The sequence below is a fragment of the Poeciliopsis prolifica genome, unplaced genomic scaffold (assembly GCF_027474105.1).
Source record: "Poeciliopsis prolifica strain line A6 unplaced genomic scaffold, Auburn_PproV2 SCAFFOLD010, whole genome shotgun sequence".
NCBI classification, from domain to species: domain Eukaryota; kingdom Metazoa; phylum Chordata; class Actinopteri; order Cyprinodontiformes; family Poeciliidae; genus Poeciliopsis; species Poeciliopsis prolifica.
In genome coordinates this window covers 5,527,383-5,546,365 of record NW_026562385.1, presented here as the reverse complement: position 1 = coordinate 5,546,365, position 18,983 = coordinate 5,527,383, and the positions used below count along the sequence as shown (strand labels likewise).

Here is an 18,983-nt window from a genome sequence, read left to right as displayed (position 1 = left end):
CTTGATGATGTATAATGTAACTGAATGCAGTTATTTCAAATTTTATTCCACTTTTTGTTGCTTTTCCTTTTCACCTTCAGTTTTTTTTTTCAAAGCATATCAAGGGTGTTTTTTTTTACTTTGCTTATCAGAATGGACAGAGTACTTTCACTAGAATTTACATGAACAGAGTGGTGCAAAAAAAAATTGAACTGACACTGGTTTTACTTTATTGCAGTTGTTTTTCCATTTGCTTCTGAGATTGACCACTTCCTCAAGAGTTTGTTTTCTTCTGCATTTTGTTGACAACATTTATGTGATAAATATGTCTATGAGGGGAAAAAAACCACATCAACATGTTTGTGAGTAAGGCAGTTTATAGTTTCATGACAGTTTTGTTGTTTTGAATGGGAAATTGTTATTCACATTTGTTCAATGAAACATACAGAAAAGAATTTTACACTACAAATGGCATTAGACTTACTTTCACATGACAGGCTGTTTATGAAGTTTTACAAAATGTAGCACAAAGTTCTTAAAAGTTGCAGAAACATTAATCTAATCAGGAATGAAAAAAAGTACATTTATTCCTGTCTATCTTTAAACATTGAAGACATTTAGTATGGAAAACAGAACACATTTACTAATTTGACTCAACTGCTTGACAAACGTTAAATAAAACAAAAACGTTTCTGTATTAATGTGTGCATATTTGTGGGAGGGTGTAAAAAGATTTGCTAACACATGCACTCATTCATCAACCCTCAGCAAAGGGAGCTGATCTCACTTTTGCTGCAGCCCCACTTGCAGCAGGCGTTGGACAGACCCACCACGACGTCCCGGCCTTTGCGGTCAGCTTTCCGGAGAGCCTCCAGGATTTCATCAGTAATGAACGACCGGGTGGACCTGCTGAACCCAACATTAGGGTTGTTTTGGGGCGTGAAGCTGAGGTCTTTGGTTGTTTGAAGGAAATTTTCAAAGTTGGAGGTCAAGCCCTCTGAAGACTCATCTTGATGGGAGGTGAATGGGTCTTCTGAAACATCTGGTGGACAGAACAATATAGGTTGCTCATGTTTACTATTATAAAAGATGAACCAAAAGGTTACATGATAGTAGGAGTACCTGGATCATCAAATGCACCTGTTATTGTAACATAACTCTATTAATATCTGGTTTATAGATATTCTATTTCAATTGTTGCTTGAACCAGTACCCTTAAACTTCATGGCAAAAATATGGAATCAATTACACTTTTCTTCTGCAAAAAAAAAAAAAAGAGAAGAATTGTCAAACATTGTCAAACAATTCAAACAAAAACTTGATCATGGATTTTAAATTAACTCTGTACTGGTTTGGAAATCTTATGAATACCGGTAGATGTAATAATGTGTGATTTTGACCATCATGAGATCAAGTTAGATTTTAAAAAAGTATCCTGTCAGTACAACGAGAGTGAAAGGGGAGATTAAGCAGCTCCTGTAGGCTTACCTTGACTTCTAAGTGATCGCTTCCAGCGTGATCCTCCGCAGGTGAAGATGACAGCTCGAATAAACTCTCTGCCACAGAGTTTCACCCCATACGTTGGATCCTCCATGGGCTGAGCTCCAACCCCAGCCACAAGCAAACACACGGCCATTACCACTGCTTTCCACATTGTATCCCAAGCAAGTAAAGCAAGATGGAAAAATTCAAGTTCTTTTTTTTTTTTTTTTTAATATATTAAATGTCTGTGTCCCAGTTTGCTTGAGCTATGCCCCTCCAAGTGATCCAGATGTGGTTTATAAAGGAATTTGTTGCCATGCATTGAAGAGGATGCCAGGCCTTCTCCACCAGAGAGAGAGAGAGAAAGATCTGAAAAAGTGATATAGCGGAAGACCTTTATGGAAACAAAAGGCAGACCAAAGGTGGCATAATCATCCAATATATTAGAAGCATCTGTGATCCAATTGTATTTCAGCTTATGACGTATATTCATTTCCATCACTGTCCCTAAATTTAACCCTTTCTCAAATTTGTAACATACTCAATCAAAGTCTCTGTAATTATCCAAACAAGCTATGACTAACTGATCAGATTTCATATTGACGTGCAACGATTTCAAACATGGTTTGTATTCAGAAGAAAAACACAGAAAGGTCTCATCTCAGAGCAGGGGTGCTTCTAGAAAGTTTGCAAAAGGGTGACCAGATGGGATCCTTGTCCATGTCTCTGGGTGGCACATAACAAATGTACTTATCAGGAGTTTTATAACATCAATCATGGCAGCTAAAAGTGGTCTTCACTTCTCTTAGACAAACATAAGAAATCACTATCAGGTTGTATCAGGTTATCCGACCAGAAGAGCAGTGAAGGTACAATCACATTAAAATTGAAACCCCACAGATAGGCACCAGCCCTCATGCAACTTTGCCGGGGCAAACAGGTAAAGAAAATGGAAAGAAAGAAATAGGATTTGATTCTGCTTCTGACATGTTGATTTTAATTATTATGTGGACTATTTGCCATTCTTGATTTTCACATCACCCGATATGACTTTTGAACATTTTCTTCTTTTTTTTTTTTTTAAATTGAAAATTACCTTTTCTGTTAGCCCTTTGCCAAAAGGTGAACAGGAGGGACTGAGAAAGGATCAGTGACATTTTCAAAAATAGATAACATTGAATTCTTGCCATGAGTCAGAAAACTATAAAGTACATTTTTTATCAGTTGCTACATAGTCAAAGGTCACCCGTTTAGGAAATTACAATAGCAGCGGTGAATCTGTAATTAATGGAAGGATAAAAACCAAGCTAAATGGCATTTTGGCAGGGCATCCACTATGACACTCATTAACACGTCATCATGGGGGTCATAGCAGCACAATGAAAATGCAAACCAGTTAAATCAATAAATGTGTTTGTTTTGAACAAACTTTAAAATGTGTTGTTTTATCTTGACTGTGTAATTGTATACAATAAATCTTAAAATACAGTATGTTATGCAAATATTGTATTTTGTTTTACTTTTGCAGAAGAAATTTTAACCTTTCTAAGCCTGAATCAGTAATTAGTAGACAGAAAAAACTGTTTTTCAACATCTAAAAAGTTCATTGGATGGTTTTAACAAACACACACACACAATTTCCTATATTTCTCTTATTATTTTTCATAATCAATATATCATCCATTTATTATCATGTATAAATGTATATTTTCCCAACTTTAAAAATATAATTTGTATTGCGTAAAATATATGGCTTAATTAATCAGTATTTACAACTTTTACATCATAGATTTTTGCCTTTTTACTTTGGATTTCTTCCCATCATCAGTAACATTCACTTTTCTTTTTGGTATCTATGCATAGACATGGATACTGTTAAATAGTTAAATTGATTACTGTTTGGGATGCTGCTTGTAAAGTTAAATTTATTCAGTTTTGGTGAAGTAAGAGTTTTCACATTATTTGTGAAACAGTGGCAGAATATAGAAAGTGGAAAAACTCAGCAAAATACTATTAATGATTCAGTAAAAGTGAAACCTAGTTTTGCTGACTCTACTCACAAAGCGACAAATAAAAATGAATAAAAATGAGGGACAGAATCAGATGCTTGTGATGGTTCTGATGGTTTTGATGGTTCTGATGGTTCTGATGCTTCCGATTATCCGAGGTGGCTCTACTTCATCTTCAGTCCATACTTTTTGATTCTCCCCCAATCTTGGTGTTTTGCTTTGCAATCTTCTCAAGGTTGTGCTTAACCCTATTGTGTATGGATTGTTTTCCACTTTGCATTAAAATCCTTGGGCACAGACAGCACTCTGTGAGCAATAGGCTTCTTTAGAAATGACCTTTCGTGGTCATTGACTCTTCCTCGTGATTTATAGGTAAAATGGCCACAACATAACATTTCAGTAACAAAAATCCTTTACTCTATTCTTCTTATGCAATATTCCTATTTCACAAGAAAGTAAAATGTAGCTTTTCATCAAATGTAAGACATAATCATCAAAACTAGCAGGAATAAATAAATGCTTTAAAAAATACACTGAATCTATAGGTATGTCACTTTTAGTTATACTTGTGTAAATTGACTTCACTATTCTATCTGAAACATACATATTATGTTATTGCTCTGTTAAAAATGCTATTAAAAGTGATTATACTCAAAAGGGCGTGGGGTGCTTTGTAGTATTTTTTTTCACTGCTACTATGACTTTAACTAAATTTGGTTTGCTTCAGCCAATCAGAGCGAAGAAGGGGGAGGGAAGGCAGCGGGTGGGTAGCAACAGTTGCCCTGGTGAGGACGAAGCGCCATAGCCACGGTAGCCCTGGCGACAAGAACCCAGCAACGAGAATCAACAACAACAACTGAATCCACTATAAAAATATAAGAGGATATTTTATTTTGGGACAAGTGCGCGTGGAGGTCAAGTTATAGGTAAATCGAAACATTTTCCCTCTTGGTGGTTCACACTGAATTGTGCTTTTGCTTTTTCCTTGTTACAGTAGCCATAACGGGAGTCAGCCTTTCAGCGAGGTTAGCCTAAAGCTAGCCGTTGGTCCGTTAACAAGTTAAGCGCGACGGTTAGTGTATGCATCTCCTTCTAATGACACGGAGTCTTGCCTGCCATGACGGCGGAGCCACAGATGCATAGTCAAGCAGGCCGTTGTTATGGCGATGTCAAATGCAAAAGGTACAAAATGGCGGTTGTTGTAGAGACCAGTTAGCTTGCTTATCGAGTTACCTTGCTAGAAAGCTGTCACGACAAGCTTGGGCTCGTCACTGCGTGAAGCTTTCGTATCATATCGTTAGAAATGAACGTTAGCCGTGTTTATTTCGGCACATAGTGCGCATGAGGTGCCGTATTAAAACGTCATGATGTACTAATCAACTCACTCACCACACAGGTTTGATAACGTGTACGGTCCAGTGGAGAAATAAAATGAGACCGGTATATAAGTCGAATGACCGAGTACGGGTTATGGTATCTGGGCTTGGAAGGAGTAGGTATGAAATATGTGTGAAATCTGAGACAGCTGTGGCAGGTGGCAGACATTTAACGTGCGAGGGGCGTGGCGGAGGAGGGCGTTATGCAGGTGTTTGGCTGGTCTGAGAGAGCAGTGTATCTATTTTAATAGTTAATGACCGTGCAAAAGTAGAACAATGTGTCGAATGTAAACAGACAACATATGTTTATTATAGTGGAATAAAGCCCTCACTCTCTCCCAGCATCCATTAAATGGGAAATGTATAGTTTCAAATTATATCCACATTTGCACTAGTCCCTGGTAATGTTGACTATAGAGATAAATAGGCCCCTACCTATAAATACGATGTAACATTGAAATCATTTATTAGTCTGTCATATTAAATTCCACTAACAATAGCTGTTCTTGTGCATAATTTATATCCTACAGCATATGGGATTCTTTTTTCCCTAACAAAAAAAAACAACGATTTTAATGTCTGTGCAACGTGGACTTTTTCTGTACTGCTTTTTCTGTGTGCTGTATTCATCAAAGGACTTTTAAACTCTCTTAGAGTAGAGCACCACTAACTGTATCAAGCATTTAAAAACAGTCAATCATTACATAGCAACTTGGTAAAATACCTTCTTATTTCTGACTTGTTTTTAATGTTTGATGTTTTGTTCACATATTTTAAGTTTTGTTCTCATCAATCCACACTTATTGTATGCACTCATGAATGATTTATTTGTTTTTAAGTCTCTTTTTCCCAGACAAACAGCTCCAGACATAAATTTACATACATTCATCAAGACCCTAATGTCTTTAATTTGGGACTCTTAGTGATTTATGTAGATCATGCTTTTCAGTGTGGAAGAAATTCATGATATACAACAGAAATTCTCTTACTACGTTGGATTTATTGCTGATTCTCTCATTCAGAACTGGGTCAATATTCCAAACATAGGCTGAAAATTATGCAGTCCTTCCATTAACATTTGTCTTGCGAAAGGTTTCTTGCACAGTAACCCCCAATTTTTTTTAACTTCAACTGAAGTCAACACCTCGAAACTTTGCCAGATCTGGGTTCTCCACACACATCCAAAGCTGGTTTTAGAACAAACAAAGAAAGCTAAATGGAAAATTTATGGACAATGTTTAAAGGACACATTTGTGTCAGTAAATCAACATTAAAAATCAACTTATTGTCAAATATCAAGCCAGTGTCATGGAAGAAGTTAGTATATGGTTGCAAATAGCATTGCAGCTATTTTACTATGCAACTTGTTAATGTAAACATATTCCAAAAATACATATATTTATTATCAATGTATAATACATATATGTATTTATTATGGGATCAAGTTCACTGATGTTTTCTGTCTATTTTTGGTCAATTCTACAAAAGAACCATTGAAATAAACAGATTAAAGGTAAAGATTGATATGAAATTCATGCTCATGAAGAGTTTGTGTAAACTTCAGATTTAGTTACAACTGCTATCCAAATGAAGAAATGACAAACCTAAAGAATCTATTAATAATAAGCAGAAAAAATATTGAATAGAGAGCAGATATCTTTTTAATGTCTAGGTAAATCTATAAAATGGTTGCTAACAGCTGTAAAAATCAAAATAAGTTTAATGCAATGCCATGTTAATGTGTTTGGAGTTTTGTAGAAAACAAATTCCTTTGTAAGTCATTGTCATTTACTCTAAAATATTGTTAATGTTGAGACACCAATGTTATATGACAATACCTAAGTAAAAGCAATGAACTTAGTTACACTTGGTGCATTATAGTGGCTTAAAACAGGATGATTTGCAACAATAAGACATTGTGTTGAGGTATCATCTTAGCTTACATAACAGGCAAAACTAAATGAAAGGTTTTATGTCGGGAGATCTTGTTACACGTAATGAGACACCAAACTGCTTATTCCCATCATTGTTCCTCCCCCACATCTCTTCAGTACCTGCTCTGCCAACAGGTCCACCACTGCGGCAATTTTGAACAGACCTCATTCATTCATTTGCATTTTCCAGAAAAATGAGAATGTAGATCTAACCCTGATATCCCTAGCATGCAAATTATTTTTATGTTTGCTCACCATCTTACACTTTTAGACCAATTGTAACTTCTAATCGTAATTCCTTGAAATATAAATGTTATTTACAAGTATTAGGTGCATATTTTCAGGTAATACTTTATGTTTTGCTCAGCTATTAGATAATCTTCTTTGTGTAATAACTGTATCAGTTTTTTTTTATCGAAATCCAATTTTTCTTCTCTCTTTCTTTTTTTGTTTTAGGGTGATTCCCAGGTCTTGAAATGGCCACCTCAGCCTATGTAGGGGAGATGCAACCAGCAGTCCAGCCTCAGGGGGCTGCTGTGACCGTCTCGCCGGGTCAGCCTGACACTGCCTCTACCCCTGCAACTACTCCTCAGTTTCTGACAGAGATTCAAACTGCTGTGGCTACTCCCACTGTTGTCACACCTACAGGCCAAACTACTCCCACTGAGCAGGTTTCCGTGGTCGCCTCTCAGAAGCCTGCAGCCGGGAGTCAAACCCAGACTGCATCACAGGTGCAGCCGGCTCAAACGCAGTACGTGACAGCAGAGATCCAGGGTTCCCCCACGCAGTCTGGAAATGCTCAAAGCACTCCTCAGTACATTGTTGTTACAGTCACAGGTAACGTCTGAATTTAGCACATCATTTGGTAAAATGTCCTCAACACCATGGAATCATTATTTATGCAGCTGCACATCTGTGCTCAAGGGATGCTATAGTTTAGTTGTAGAGCTTCAGTGGTGTCTGCAAAAAATAAAACTAAAAACAAAAATTTTGGGGGGTATTTATTATGTACAACCTTGACCATTCAAATCTGAATTCACATACCACAAATCTTGACCATTCAAATCTGAATGGTCAAGATTTGTGGTATGTGAATAAATATGTATGTTTTGTTGAATAGCATCTGACCCAACATGACTTGTTCATTCTTATTAAGAATATATGTTGTTTGCCACAATTAATTGAAAAGGTAATGTTTGTTATTAGAGTTATTGGTACAATCTTAAGAAATAAAAGCTGTATTTAAACCAGAAATATCTGAATTTTGATTGTTCTGGCTTTTTACTTCCAGAGGGTTCTCTTCACTCAAGTGACAGTGTGTCAGATTCTAGCCCACCTCCAGCTGTTGTGCAGACAGGAGTTCCCACACAGGTTGTTCAGCAGGTACAGGCAGCACAACAAGTAAGATATATTCATATTTACAAATACACTTATTAACCTCTATTTGTTTAGATATATATTTTTTTGTTCTAAAAGGATTTTTGTCTCAACAGAGGTCGGTGGTGCAGGCCACTTCTCAGATAGCCAAAACTGAGCCAGGCACACAACTCAGTGTCACCAATCTACAGCCTGTTCATATCACACAGGAAGTAAGTTGAAAATACACACAAAAGGTACACAAGGCTAAATACGAACCAATTGGTCTTTATACCTTCAGTTCTTAAAATACATGAGTGCTGATAGATGTTTAACTTCCCCTCATTCTGGCTCAGTATTTGTCAGCTTATTGTCTCTGTGGACCTTTTAGCTTCCCGTTTCAATGGAGGCCGTCGAGTTAGGCAGAGATAGGACAGTAGACGAGTTGCCACTTCATCATCTGACAGCAGATCCTGAATCTTTGGCCTGGGTGCCAAAAGTCCACAATGACAACAGTGGGCTCTGGACTGTTTTTTACCAAGTAGGTTAGGGAGACACAAGGGAAAGTGCTGCTTTAAAGCTGAAGGAACAACGATTGTAATTGCAGCTGAGTAATTTGTGCTGTTTTAATTACAAATGGAAAGTATGCAAAATGAATTCAGTTTCCTGATGTTGAAAGAGTTACTAACAAGGATTTATTGGATTTTGTGTGTGCTGACTCTTTAGGTCCAGCAGCAGCTTGCTTCAGTGCCGGTACAGCATGTGTACGCCAATCAAGTGCAGTATGTGGAAGGAGGAGACACCAACTACACCACCAGCACCATGTCAGAATCGTCTTAAAATGTCACTCGTGTCCGATAATCGTCTTAAAATGTCAAATCAGAAATTATTTTCTGCCTTACATGCTGTGCTTTCTAAACGTTTTTAAAGAAATCTTTATTTTTCTCTCATCTAGCCGCTCCAGCAACTTCCCTTACACTGAAACGCCGCTGTACACCCAGAGCACAGCTGCTCAGTATTACGAAGGTCAGCCGACATCAGGCGCACAGGCCTCTTCCCCCGGCACAAGTTTGACAGTCGCTGTGACTGCCGGCGCCACAGGGGGCGTGTCCATGTTTGTGGCCCAGCCCACTAGTGCAGCAGGGGCCGGCGCCACTGTTGTGACCGCCGGGGGCACTGCCAACGGGTCAGAGGAAGGGGCGGGCACCAATGGTAGCGCAGCAGGCAGTTACGTGATCCAGGGTGGTTACATGCTGGGCAGTGGCAGCAACAGCAGCAGCAGCAGCAGCAATGGAGGGGCCGCCGGGAACAGTCAGAACTACTCACACAGCGCCCGTGCCTCCCCAGCCACTGTGAGTATTACAGAGGGCGAGGAGAGTAGCGTGCCGTCGGCAGACAAGAAGGTATGCAGAGGCGCCAAGCGCAGGAGTTTTCTTCTCGTTCCGTTCCCATCCACACAACCCTCCGATGGCGCACACAGATGATGATGTCATAGTGGAGTTTTGTCAATCAGAACACATGACAACAATCTGAGGGCTTGGATCAACACTAAAACTTGCAAAACGTTCCTCCTCTAAGGAAAAACTAAACCATGACCTCATCATTCTCATGTCATTGCAGTGCATGCGATGAGGGGCATTTATAATTTGCTTGAAATGCCCCAACACAATACAGTTCATCTTAAATTCATCATATTGGTTCCCATGTGATAATAATATTTACTAAAAACATGTTAGGTAGACATCCCATCAGTATTCCAGGTCATTGATTCATTGCATACCAAAGTTGTATGCCACGGCACGCAAACAGACGTTTTTGTTTTCATTCCTGAATGGATGACCGAGCTGTGAATGCGAATGGATCTGTGTTTGTAGGATTCAGTGATAAAACTTTTACTGCATGGACTATTTCTATTCATTTTCAAATGTGTTGGCAAATATGTTGGCACTTACCGGTGTTTCTAATCGCACCAGCCGTTTTCTTTTTTGCTTTTCTCTTTCGTTGCATGTGTGTCAGGTACAGTGGTTGCTGGACAACTATGAGACGGCTGAAGGAGTAAGTCTGCCACGTTCCACGCTGTACTGCCACTACCTGCTGCACTGCCAGGAACAGAAGCTTGAACCAGTCAACGCTGCTTCCTTCGGGAAACTCATCCGATCCGTGTTCATGGGGCTGCGGACGCGGCGCCTGGGCACTCGGTAGGTGTCTGAAAAAGTGTCCAACTTCTATATGAAGCCCCAGAAAAAACTTCTTTTAGTGAGGTACTCCTCAAAACGGCCCTTCATTTAAGAGTGGCAACCAGAAAGTGTTTGTTGGTAAAAAAAAAAAAATCTATTTCAAGTTCGCCACAAACCATAGGCTGTGGTTGGATGAGATCAAAGTTGAACGTTGTGGCCTCCGTACAAATCGCTATGTGTGCCCTGAAATTAACACTGCAAGTCATCCTGAACACATCGTCCTCACAGTGAAACATGTTGATGGCAGCTTCATGCAAAGGGAGTGTTTTTCTTCAGTAAGGGTAAGGGAGATGATCAGAGCTGATACGCAGATAGTTAGTAGCGCAATACAAATATTGGTTTCGAGATGTTGGCTTTAGAACTAATAACTCAAGTTGGCTGAAACCAAATGCCTAACTCACTTTTTTAAAATTATTTGTTTTTACAAAACATATATGCATCATTTCCTTCACCTTTCAGTTGTAGTCTACTCTCCTTACAGATGAACTCAGAATAGGGGTAGGTGGATAAATTTCATAAAATAAAGAAACTTCTTGATTGTTTTTTCTCCTTTTAGGGGCAATTCTAAATACCATTATTACGGACTGAGAATCAAGGCCGGCTCATCTCTTCTCCGACTGATGGAAGACCAACAACATTTGGCAATGAGGCAACAGCCATTCTCTCAGAAACAAAGGTTTGAACACAACTATTCACATCCTGTTTGTCATGATGCTGCTGTAATGTTGTAATTCAGTCGATACCCTTGTTCCTTGCAGGTTGAAGCCTGTGCATAAAGTTGAAGGTATGACCAATGGTACTGCAGCAGGAGCAGGCCAGCAGCAGCAGCAGCAACAGGGATCAGGACATGTGGACATCAGCACCCAGGTTCAGCAGTACCAGCAGTTCTTGGGTGAGTTTGGTGATAGTTCATGCTACAGTGATCAGACAGTTTCACCTGAGAAACATGAATAAACAGATCTATTATAGGTCCATTATACCTACATTAAAGTAATTTATAATGCATATAATGTTATTTACCTCTGGGTAATCTGTGCGTGGATAATGTCTCCAGATGCTTCTCGATCTCTCCCGGAGTTTCCAGACATCGACCTCCATGGGAAGTCTCTCCCGGAGGGAATTGAACTCGACCACATAAAGAGCTTTCAGCTGCTTTACAGAGAACACTGTGAGGTACCAGAAAGCTTCTACACCAAATATTCATGAGAATGGCTTTTCCATGTTGTTTTTGAATCCTTGCATTGTGTAAAAATAGATGAAGTCCTTCTTTGTTAAGGGGAGAGTGATGCAGAAGCAACTTAAAGGTGGAGTAGATCCCTTCTAGAAGGACTATTTTTAACAGTATTGACTGGAAATGCATTTATTAGAATTCATTTTTCAAAATTGGAGCCAGAATTATAGTTTTTCTAAATATGGTCACTTTAAACTTACAAAAAAAAAAAAAAAGATGGTGATTCATTATCAGCTGTGCATGTATCTGATATAGAGTTTTTTTTTCTCAGGCCATACTGGACGTGATGGTCAATCTGCAGTTTACGCTGGTAGAGACTCTATGGAAAACCTTCTGGAGATTCAGCCAAAGCCAAGCTGGAGATACTCCAATGGCCGTGTAAGTGTTTCCATTCCTTTTGGCAGAGAGTAGCAATTTATTTCTGCTATAGGAGTCCGACTTTTTCCATGCAAACTTTCCATTTTCACAGGCACGATGAGTCAGAGAAGCGCCTCCCAAAATCCTGCCTGGTGTTGCTGTGCAAGTACGAGCCAGTGCTGCGCTGGAGCCGTGACTGTGACAACAGCCTGTACCAGAGCCTGGTGGAGATCCTCATCCCCGACGTCCTCAGACCCATCCCCAGTAAGGCTCTGCAGTGCATTACAGAGCATTGTCATGTGTGGTTAAACAGCGACTTTTAAAGCATGTTTAGCCACAAACTTCAGTTTCAACAAAGCCAAGTTAAGAAAAGTCATTCTGCAAAGATTAAGCCTACCTTCAAACAGTCTTGTACTATTCATCTGCTTGGGTTTTGCACTGCTTTCTTTCTGTTACCTGTTTATTTGAGCTGATCTTACTTTTTTTTGTTTGTTTTACTATTCCTCTTTGTGATACTTTCACTTCACCAATGCTGGTTTAATGGAAAGTTATTACATCATTTCAACTATGTTTATTGCCTGTAGGTGCCTTAACACAAGCCATTCGTAACTTTGCCAAGAGCCTTGAGAGCTGGCTGACCAACGCCATGATGAACATCCCTGAGGAAATGGTCCGCATCAAGGTACAGCTCTCCAATACTGCCTCGCATTTCACAAAAGAGCAAACTTCTGTTATGCCTGGGTCATCATCATTTTGGATTAAAAAAAATTTTTTATTTGAAGCATTTTCTGCAATAATATATTTTCAGAAAAGTATTAGAAAGGACTGATTTAACTTTTGAAATAATTTAATTGGAAGATTTTGTTTTGTTTAGTATGCAAATACACAAAGAAAGGGGATTTACCGGGACTAATTGTTCTGATGAGGTTGTTTCTAATCAATCTTTTTTGACCCTGCCTTGCCCTCAGGTGACGTCAGCCAATGCTTTTGCCCAGACGCTGCGCCGCTACACCAGTCTGAACCATCTTGCCCAGGCAGCCCGCGCTGTCCTCCAGAACACAGCTCAGATCAACCAGATGCTCTCCGACCTCAACCGAGTCGACTTTGCAAATGTTCAGGTTGGTTTAGGTTTAGTTTTGGGCCGTGAGAGCATCTCTGTGACACCACTTGAATTTCAAGTGGGGCTTGAGTCTTTATCTGAGTTTTGTGCAGAGAGCAGTAATTTCTGCTGCAGCTTGTGGTTTTGACAAGGCGTGACACGCAGCCAGTTTTGATCACTTTCTAACCCAGGAAGCCCCTTCTCTGTTCTCTGTTTCTCAGAAACGTTTCTGCAGGTTGTCGGTTTGGCTCTGGGGTTGATTTTAAAGCATGACTGAAAGTTTAGGTTTAAATTTAAGCTCCCTGTGCCTCTTGCTCACATCTTTCACTCATTTAGCAAAAGGAATAACCCAGAATGATCGAAGTGAGGTTCTAAACAACTAATATCTTTCTTATAAATGAGTGGCATAACAATCTGAGATAAAAGGACTACAATGTAGAAAGCTAATATATTATAATACTAGAAACGAATGCTGCCGTTCTGATTTCAAACTGTGTCAATGTTAGAATGTTTTGCTCTGTCAGGAAACGATTAAGTGCTTCACACAGGAAGATGAGACACTACCTCTTGCCTCCATTTCCTTTGCAAATAATCATCAGCCCTGATACAACTCCACTTTAGTCTCAACACCATTCTGACAAGGTTTTAGCATTACCCTCCAGACAAAGACAAAAAGATCTACCTACGCAAAGTTGTTTCTAAGCAAATTTTTGAAGTAAAGTTTTTCCTCTGTATCGCTCTGCAGGAGCAAGCTTCATGGGTGTGCAGGTGCGAGGACCGTGTGGTGCAGAGGCTGGAGCAGGACTTCAAGCTGACCCTGCAGCAGCAGAACTCCTTGGAGCAGTGGGCCGTGTGGCTTGATGGTGTGGTCTCCCAGGTCCTGAAGCCATACCAGCACAGCCCTGCGTTTCCAAAGGCTGCCAAGCTCTTCTTACTCAAGTGGTCGTTTTACAGGTATGATGGCAAAGACAAGACAACGGAAAGAGAGGCTGCATGGTGGCTTGTGCTCTTCACTGATGTGTGATTTGAGGTTTGAGCTGAAAGCTTTAAGAATGCATTAAAGCATCTTTCATGTTCTCATATCTTCTCTGAAATGTGATAAATAAATGTTCATCATAGCTGCTGACATTGTACAGTTGCTATCAGGGGAGTTAAAAAAAAAAAGAAACAACTTTTTGATTGCTCCTCTTGGACATCATCCTCCTTCCTTTTACTGTCACCTTGCTACTGTTTTCAGGATGTTTATTATGATCTATAGTCTCCATGCTTAAAACATACTGTCATATGTTAGCTTGTTCGCTGGTCTCTGATGCACTACAGCAGTGTAACGAGGTCATTCACAGCCAATAAAAAGTCCTATTTTGGCAAGAGATTCAGCAGCGTGAGTCTAGATTTACTGTGAAATAATGAGATCATACATTTGTCTAATTTGAGACTCCTCAAATTAGTCTCTTCTCGACTTCTTCCCCTTATTTGTGGTTCAGAAGTCAATGTTTACAAAATGTTTTTGTTGCATAGATTAATTTTTGAAGTCAACTTGTTGATATCGGTCTGTTTAAACGGGGCATTATATTTTACATTGAAAATACAATATAAATCTTTCTTATAAGACATTAATCGTCTGTTCGGCAATTATTTTGCACATAAGATGACTTTTGGTTTAATCTGATAGTTAGGATAAAGGAAGTCAAAGTGTTACAAATGGCTTCCCCCTCACTTCCTCTTACTTTAGTATTTGTTGCATTTTGTCCTTCCTCCAACTGTTGAGGAAGGACAAAGATGTGACTGAGATGTGATGAATAACACTGAGAAGAGGAATTGAGGATATTTAAAATGAGGAAATTAGGAAAGAGGTTTGTCACAGTTGAACGCACACGGATGCACCGCATCCCTTTTTTTTGGTCACAGAAGTGAGATTTGTTTTGTATGACTGGGTTTTGTTTTTCCATTCCTGCTGTCCAGTTCCATGGTGATCAGGGACCTCACCCTGCGAAGTGCAGCCAGTTTTGGTTCCTTTCACTTGATCCGCCTGCTGTATGACGAGTACATGTATTACCTTATTGAGCACAGAGTGGCCCAGGCTAAGGGAGAAACCCCCATCGCCGTGATGGGAGAGGTACTAACTCACACACCAGGGTTCCTACGCAGCCTGGATAAATTCAGAGTGGGGAAAGATGTTTGCATTTTCACGTTTATTCCTTTTCCTATTGTCCAAAAGTAGTATTCATCCATCTATCCGATCTTTGATCATGAAAAAGTATAAACATAAAACATACAGGAACCCTGACACACGCTTTCACAGTAACAATTAATACAAGAAAGCCTTCCTTGACTCATTCCTGTCCTGCTGTCAGTTTGCCAGTTTAGGTCGCGGTCTGAACCAGCTGGATCCTGACAAAGGTCTGCACTGAATCTATCACTGCCAATAACAACAGTCATCTCCCCGAGCATCAACGATAACTGTGTCCCATTCACATTTGTCATCCACAGAGGAGGAAGAGGAAGAAGATGATGAGAGTGAGGAAGAGGGGCAGGAGCTGACCCTCCCCGCCGATGCGGCGGTGCTTGGAGAGGAGTCTCTGGAGCCTCCGGCCAAGCTGGCCAGAACGGACCAGCGTGTCCTCTTCACCACGGGGTCGACTGACAACTAACCAGCTCCTGTCTTTCTCGCGCACAGATGTACAAAACAAATAACACTAATTTATACGTTTGATAGCTGTAAATAGGTCCTGTCGGTGTGTGTGAACACTGTCGCTGAAAACTGTTTTAATTGGGTGCAATGCAATCCAAACTCTCTTTAACTGCTGCTGCCCGGATGGCAAAACCACCTGTTGAGTTTCACCACCGTGTCTGATGTTGCAATAGGTTGTGTGGCTTTGGAACCCAGAATCTTACTGCACACGGAAACGCAATGAACTTTTATTTGTATTATTCTGTAAAGGAGAAAAACAAAAAAACAAACAAAAAGCTAAAACCAGGCATGTTTAATTTTTACAACCTGTTGCCTAGCTGAAAACAGCCCTGCTCCCCTCCGACCTGAAACCGTCACTGCCATACGTAGGCGATCTTGAAATGCTGCAATGTCTGCGTGTAGAGGAGGGTGCGAAGCAGAGTTCAAACATGGGCGCTAAGTCTAGTTGTTACTAATCTGTGAAGTGCTACATGATACAAAACTGAGGTAGGAACTATAAAAAAGAAAGAAAAAAAACAGCAGGGGGTTATATATATATGGGGTGGCTTTGTTTAGTGTGCTTGTGTTTTCTGTTGGCACCACTAAGCTGTTGTTTCAGAACGCTGACTGAACATGTTTTACCACGGTTTTGTTTGATTGTGACTAATGGAAAGTGTTTCTGTAGATATTTTCTTACACATTTGGGAAGCTTTGAGTTGACTTGATTGGCCTGTAAAGAAAACTGTGTGTTTTTTTTGTTTTGTTTTTGTTTTTTGGGTGTCTCCTGCAGCTGCTACACACTTGTAAAGACAAAAGCAGTTTTATAGGGACTCATATTATGGTTTCACAACAGATGTACTGTATGCGTGACGTTTATGTTCAAAGTGCTTTAATCCTGCCTAATAAGTTCCTCTGTGGCCTCATTTCCTTTGAGATGTTATTTTCTTGCCTTGTTTGCATTTTTTCCACCCCTCATTTTTGTGCCAAACCTGCTTTTCTTTGAGGCTTTTTTTCCCCTCTGTCTCGTTGTTGTTTTTGTTTGTTTGTTTGATTTTGGAGGACTGTGCCTGAGTAAGAACAGTGAAATAACCTGCTGTATATTTATCCACTATTTTTGGGATTTTGTTGTCACTAAGTGAACCTCTCGTGCTGTGTGTGGTGCTGTGTTGTCTCACATTGTAAGCAGCATTATTTTTGTGTGCTTTATTGATTTGTGATTGTATGTTGAGTTATCAACCCTTGATCATATCTGATGACTTTACCACAGACCAGGCTCTCTTTGCACACGTTGACTATCGTCTTTAAAAAAAAAAAAAAAAATCTTATCCAAACCTTTGTTTTCACCTTCTTCTTTGAAGTTTTCTGTGTACTTTTAGCGGTGAGATGGAGGCGTCAGATTACATGTGAATATTTCAGATTGCTCAGTTCAGAGAATTTGGTTGGAGGTGAGAAATCTGAAAGCGCTTTTTTTTTTTTGTTTCCCTCCACCATCTCATCTCGCTGCATTTCAGCCCTCCTGCCAATGGCTTCGTTTTGCTTCAACCCTCCATATTCTTAAACACTGTTCATCGAGATTGGTTGGTGTAAACATTTCATGTGTTTTTTCGGAATATTTCAATGCTACGTCTTTAAAAAGGCTGCAGTTCGTTGAGACTGACGGCTTTCAAACCAGCACATTAGCTTAAGTGGAGTCTACTACAGCTGAGTACATATCACTCCCGTCTTTCTATGATCTACACCATTCAGAGTGGTTTAACCAGTAAAACTGTTTAGTCATTTTTATAGTGCGTTGTTTCTTATGTACAAAACAAATTGAAGGACAAAACAAAAAAAAGATTAAAAAAAGGTGTTCAGTGGCAGTGTTTTATGAATTTGGTCTGCTATAAGTATGACTGTGCCTTTGGAGGTGGTAGAATGCAAATCAGATGTTTTTAATTTTAAAGATATAAATTAAAGGAGTTTTTAAAATTACACCAGCTTCTTTGTGTGGAGATTTATTTCCCCAAAGTTCGGCTGAGGTCACTTCTCAGGCGACATTTCTAATCTTTGTGGGGAAAATGCTTGGGGTGGGTGGGAAACCAGTAGATAAGTAAATATTGTAGGATCATTGTCAGACACAGTAAGTCCTAAGATGGTCGACAAAAAGTGGCAAATTTATGGGTCTTTTCACACACAAAAAAAACTCCCCAACAAACTGACAAAAAATATTTTCTGTGTGAAGCAAAACAAATGTTTGACATTTTCTTATGGCTTAAAAAAAGGAAACCTATAAACTGCTCGGTGAGCTGTTGTTTCATCCAGCAAGTCACCTTATTAAAAAGAAATACTCAAAACGCTCACTGTGACTTCCTGTGTTAAATGCACATGTACTGAGCAAGCTGCTTTTGCTGCAAAGAACTAAAGAAAATGCTGAATAAAAGCAAAGACCGACTCAAATACAACATTTAGCACTGTTTGGGGGATATTTGCAGTGACCAACTGACCTGAGCTGCATGTTTTAGAAGATGTGCGGGGAACCGGAGCGCCCGGAGAAAACCCACGCAAACGTGAGGAGACCATGCAAACTCCACACAGATGGCCTCTGTGAAGACGCAGCACTGACTGCTGCGCCACCGTGCTGCCCACGATGTTTCTGTTGGGTTGGAAGGATCTATTTTGTCAATAGAAAAAACTGTCTTTTTAAAGATAAAGTTCTGTCTTTAAAACTTTGTTTTAAAACTTCTATGTTTAAAGTTTTAAAACTTCAAAGTTTCAAAACTTTTAAGTTAACTTAAATTTTAAGTTGTTTTAACTTAAAACTTAAGTTTTAAAACTTTAAAGTTTTAAAACTTTTAAAGTTTTAAAACCTTAAAACTTTAAAGTTTTGAAACTTTTAAGTTAACTTAAATTTTAAGTTGTTTTAACTTAAAACAACTTAAAGTTGTTTTAAAACCTTAAAACTTTAAAGTTTCAAAACTTTTAAGTTAACTTAAGTTTTAAGTTGTTTTAACTTAAAACTTAAGTTTTAAAACCATAGTTTTAAAACTTAAGTTTTAAAACCTTAGTTTTAAAACTTAACTTGTGGTCCTCAGTTCTTCTCTTTAATGTCTTTATAAATATCAAAATTAATTTTCTTTATCGTTCTCTTTCTTTGGTTTTCGTTTTGACTTCTTAAATCCCAGAAATGTCTTTAGTCTTTTCCAAACGGTGTATTTTGGTTTCTTTTCACTGTCTAAATCCTGAAGGCTTTTTTCTTGGGTCACGATTTTCTCA

The 18,983-nt window shown here is 39.2% G+C and overlaps 2 protein-coding genes across 8 annotated transcripts; one reads left to right on the top strand and one right to left on the bottom strand.

Moving 5' to 3' along the window:
• Positions 1–186: 186 nt before the first annotated feature.
• On the bottom strand, positions 187–2,215 carry rln3a (relaxin 3a). The gene is made up of 2 exons (XM_055035862.1): positions 1,468–2,215; positions 187–1,021 (listed from the first exon to the last, which is right to left on the bottom strand). The coding sequence occupies exons 1-2, from the start codon at positions 1,631–1,633 to the stop codon at positions 744–746; spliced, it is 444 nt and encodes a 147-aa protein (XP_054891837.1). The 5' UTR covers positions 1,634–2,215; the 3' UTR covers positions 187–743.
• Positions 2,216–4,246: 2,031 nt separating this feature from the next.
• Positions 4,247–17,704, top strand: rfx1a (regulatory factor X, 1a (influences HLA class II expression)). Of its 7 annotated transcripts, XM_055035746.1 has the most exons (20): positions 4,247–4,396; positions 7,237–7,332; positions 7,429–7,617; positions 8,072–8,181; positions 8,274–8,369; positions 8,528–8,677; positions 8,863–8,960; positions 9,092–9,539; positions 10,153–10,334; positions 10,930–11,049; positions 11,132–11,265; positions 11,428–11,546; positions 11,876–11,982; positions 12,074–12,225; positions 12,546–12,643; positions 12,930–13,079; positions 13,806–14,014; positions 15,023–15,176; positions 15,415–15,460; positions 15,551–17,704. In XM_055035746.1, the coding sequence occupies exons 2-20, from the start codon at positions 7,257–7,259 to the stop codon at positions 15,709–15,711; spliced, it is 2,799 nt and encodes a 932-aa protein (XP_054891721.1). In that variant the 5' UTR covers positions 4,247–4,396; positions 7,237–7,256; the 3' UTR covers positions 15,712–17,704. The 7 variants fall into 7 exon arrangements, with proteins under 7 accessions (XP_054891721.1, XP_054891720.1, XP_054891719.1 ...); XM_055035745.1 differs by having other exon boundaries at positions 7,237–7,617; positions 9,092–9,488; positions 10,159–10,334; XM_055035744.1 differs by having other exon boundaries at positions 7,237–7,617; positions 9,092–9,488.
• Positions 17,705–18,983: the final 1,279 nt, after the last annotated feature.